Source organism: Anneissia japonica, unplaced genomic scaffold, assembly GCF_011630105.1.
Source record: "Anneissia japonica isolate Jap-2015-1 unplaced genomic scaffold, ASM1163010v1 scaffold456_len727751_cov192, whole genome shotgun sequence".
Lineage (NCBI taxonomy): Eukaryota > Metazoa > Echinodermata > Crinoidea > Comatulida > Comatulidae > Anneissia > Anneissia japonica.
In genome coordinates this window covers 702,934-706,757 of record NW_022713155.1, presented here as the reverse complement: position 1 = coordinate 706,757, position 3,824 = coordinate 702,934, and the positions used below count along the sequence as shown (strand labels likewise).

Genomic DNA, 3,824 nt, shown 5'->3' with positions numbered 1-3,824 from the left:
TTGTATTATAACATTATTATCCTAATATATTATATTATAAACCTATTGAAATTATTCAAATTGTAAATATACACTACAATTGCTGGATATTCTTTTAATATGTAAAACAGCTAACGTATAATGTTAGTCTTACACAGTGCATAATTTCAGTAGATATATGCGCTTCACAATATTACGGTACCCCGATTCGTTGAATTAAACACGTTTTGGAACAGGTACTACTGATTCTTCGAAGAACATTCTACAACATTGTAGCTTTAGACATATGCATGCGCATTGGGGATGTTTCAACCTTCCAGGTACTACTTACATCTGGGCGGAAAGAGAATGTGCGTTGTCAAAGGAAGCAAACAAAATGCATAGAGAGGGATAGATTCGAACCCATGCAATCCAAGTTGAGAACCGATATCGCAATCACAGCGCAATCGCATAGGAATGTATTGTGATCTTCAAGAATCGAAAAGAAATTCATTTACGTGAATTTTTATAAGCCATATTTGTCAACGTTAAGGTCTGTCCACACTAGGCCTATAACGTTTTATGTGCCAGACATGTGTGGTTTGCCCATATATAGGGCCATATATAATAGGCATGATGATTGTCATATGACACCCATACATGAGGAAATCAAATTTGTCGCAGAAAAGATGATAAATGTGAACAGACTTTATGGTTGCGAAGCCTTTCAAAGTGTCGATGTTAACAATTGAGTTAGCCATCTTACCCCCTTTTCATATATTTATTATTAAATAATAATAATTTTTTTAAATACTGTGTATTTTGTTAAATTGTAGGGAATGAACAATCTTGGCAGTATGATTGAACAGGATTGGCAGATGATTCATTCATATGACATCAGATCGCAAGTGTGCGCCAAACTCAACATAAAGTTTATAGGTAGGCCTATGCATATCACTTGAAATCTGCAAATAACATTACCCATAAAATATTATACTAAAACCATATTTACTCATCCCTTAAAAGGCATGTAATTCTACGGCCATGGGAGTATCGTAATCCGGTTTCTCTACACAATTGTGAGAGAAAAGTTATTGTGTAATTTGAAAACGTAATTTATATGATGTCAGGGTGATAATCGTTACTTCAATATAACTGAAACCGGGATAGATTTACAGGTAGCAATAACAATAATTAATCGCATTTCCAGTAACAGACGTTTAATACGTACAAAGTACAAATACGTACTTCTGTTTATTTGTAATGCGGAATGAAGTAATAACCCTTGAGAACTACTATGTAAGCCAGGAATCGTCAATGGTTTGGTATCGTGTCAAAGTAAGCCCATAAACTGATTTAAACATAAAGTAAATGGCATACGTACTTCTGTTTATTTGTAATGCGGAATGAAGTAATAACCCTTGAGAACTACTATGTAAGCCAGGAATCGTCAATGGTTTGGTATCGTGTCAAAGTAAGCCCATAAACTTATTTAAACATAAAGTAAATGATACTTCATTTTCTTAAGGGTTTTTATTATTTATAATCATTTACAAATTCACCATATATATATATATATATATATATATCTGTTTTTTTTTTTTTTTTTCTTTTTTTTTTTTTTTTTTTTAAATCGTCAAATACAGTATTATTCAAATGATTCCCAATGTCACTAACTCTAACTTTTATATATCCTGGTTTTCGTTAATGTCTCAGGTGAGAGAAGTGCAATAATGCATGCCTGTCTCTTATACACATCTAGATGTGTATAAGAGACACTATATATGCCTATATATAGGCCTATACCATTGTTATTACAAGACAATATATAATTCCAATTATTCAATCAAAGATGCCGAGTCGTGGGATATTGATGACGTTCAAAAATGGATACGATGGGTGTCGACTGCTTGTTTAAACATGGAGGAATGGGATGTCCAACCAGTGCGAATGGACGGCAGGAGCCTATGTAGTTGCACAGAAAACGATTTTCGAGAAATGTTGCAAGTTCCACCGTCAGTTGGAGTTATGTTTCATCAAATCTTTCAAGCATGGTATCGAGGTAAATATTAGAATTAAAATTATAGGTTTATGTATTTATTTTGACCTTCCGGAAAATATCGTTACATTATCTGTATATATTAAATGAACAATAAATTACGTCCATAAATTGGACAGGAAATATGGAATTATGTATAAAATATGAATTATTTTAGTTAATTGTTCGTATTTTAATATAACTAAATATTTAACATGGTGTACACCTATGAATGCTAAATGCATTAAATGTGGAATTATGAAATTATATAATGTTGAGAAACAAAATGGTAAACATTATAATATCACTTTTATCAACTCTATTTAGAAATATGTTGTCCTGATACGAAGACATATTTGAGCACAGTACATTAAAAAAAGGCTTAAAATGCGACAGTAATTGCCTCAGGATACGGTACCGGTATCTGTTGAAGGGCATCCAGATTTTTTTTTAAACGAGGGGGCACAAATTTATAATATTAGTAGGCCTATCTAATAAAAGTATGATTCGTGTTCAGTATCTGCTGCTACGAAATATTGAAAAATTAATATTTGTACGCCATTTTGTATAATTTTTGTTGTGTAATGAAGAAGTGTGATGAGAGTTCTTCCCTCTCGGACGAATGAGATCAGGCTGATTGTTAAGCCGGTTTTCGATTCGCGGTTTTTCGCGAATCGAAAGCGTCGTTCATGTGCATGCACAATCGCACTTCTATTAGAGTTTTCGCTTCAACGAAATCGAAAGTTCGAAACTGTTTCTACTTTTTGCGAAGCGAAAAAAATGCACAGCCAATCAGAGCTTAGGGAGCGAACCGACGCTTTCGATTTACGCGAATAAATTCGCCTGTTTTCCACTAGGCGAATTTTTTTTCGCACCAACCGCCGGAAGGGTCTTGATGTGAGGGGCGCTAGGTCGCAAAATATCAGGTTAATTTTTACTACATGAGCGTGGGTTTTTTGACTTCGGATATTTTCAATGGGAGGGAAAACTGGTGGGTGGGGCAGCTTTTTGGGGATGCATCCCCTACATACACCACTGAACTTCAATATTTAATTTGTTTACTACTATGTTACTGATTTCAGTTAAAATATTAGGTCAAAATGTTTTACATTCCTTCATTACGCATAAATAATTTATCATATTTATAATTTTTAAACCTTTTAATAATTGGGTGAATTTTTGTAGTAAAACAGCAAAAACCTGAATTATTTCGAACTTTGTCTTAGCGGAAGTTTATCTTATTGGATTCGTTTAAAGTAATTAAAAGTTTTAATTTAATTCGTAAAGGGTTTCCAGAGGTTACAGCGTAACAATTAAGAAAGGAAAATAGACATAGTGCTTATACTTCCTAACAGGATACATGATATAATAATGCGATTGGATTATTGAGCAATTAATATTTGAATTGAATTCCTAAAGGGTTTCCAGATTTTACAACATTACAATTAAGAAGGGAGGATAATAAACTAGTTCTTACTGCCGCTCATTATACATAAGGAGGAAGATTTAGGTTACTTAATATTTAATGTTCTGGAAGGGAAAACTGAGGGGAATATGAGTAACTGGCAAAACACATGTGGTTAGACAATAGGCCTACAATTGTTTGGCATAGTAGAGTAAAGGGGAATGTCCATTATAAAACTTCAACATTAAGTAGTGGAGAAGTATCAGTCGTTGTTATCTTAAGGACGGGTATATTTTGGAATGAAATATAGAAAAACTTAAAAAAATTATAGAATATGAGTATGACGACTCCGAGAAATGACAGTGGCCTAGAAAAGTTTTTTTCATTGGGGAGGGGGGGATGATTGGCGTGTTAGTAACAGGC

General features: G+C 33.5%; 1 protein-coding gene across 1 annotated transcript in view; it reads left to right on the top strand.

Annotated features, from left to right (window-relative positions):
• Positions 1-3,824, top strand: part of LOC117108241 — a 9,977-nt gene that overhangs the window by 1,852 nt on the left and 4,301 nt on the right. The window contains exons 2-3 of the mRNA XM_033250207.1: positions 795-897; positions 1,811-2,020. Of these exons, the coding sequence (XP_033106098.1) occupies positions 795-897; positions 1,811-2,020 (313 nt within the window). The remainder of the gene's footprint in view (positions 1-794; positions 898-1,810; positions 2,021-3,824) is intronic.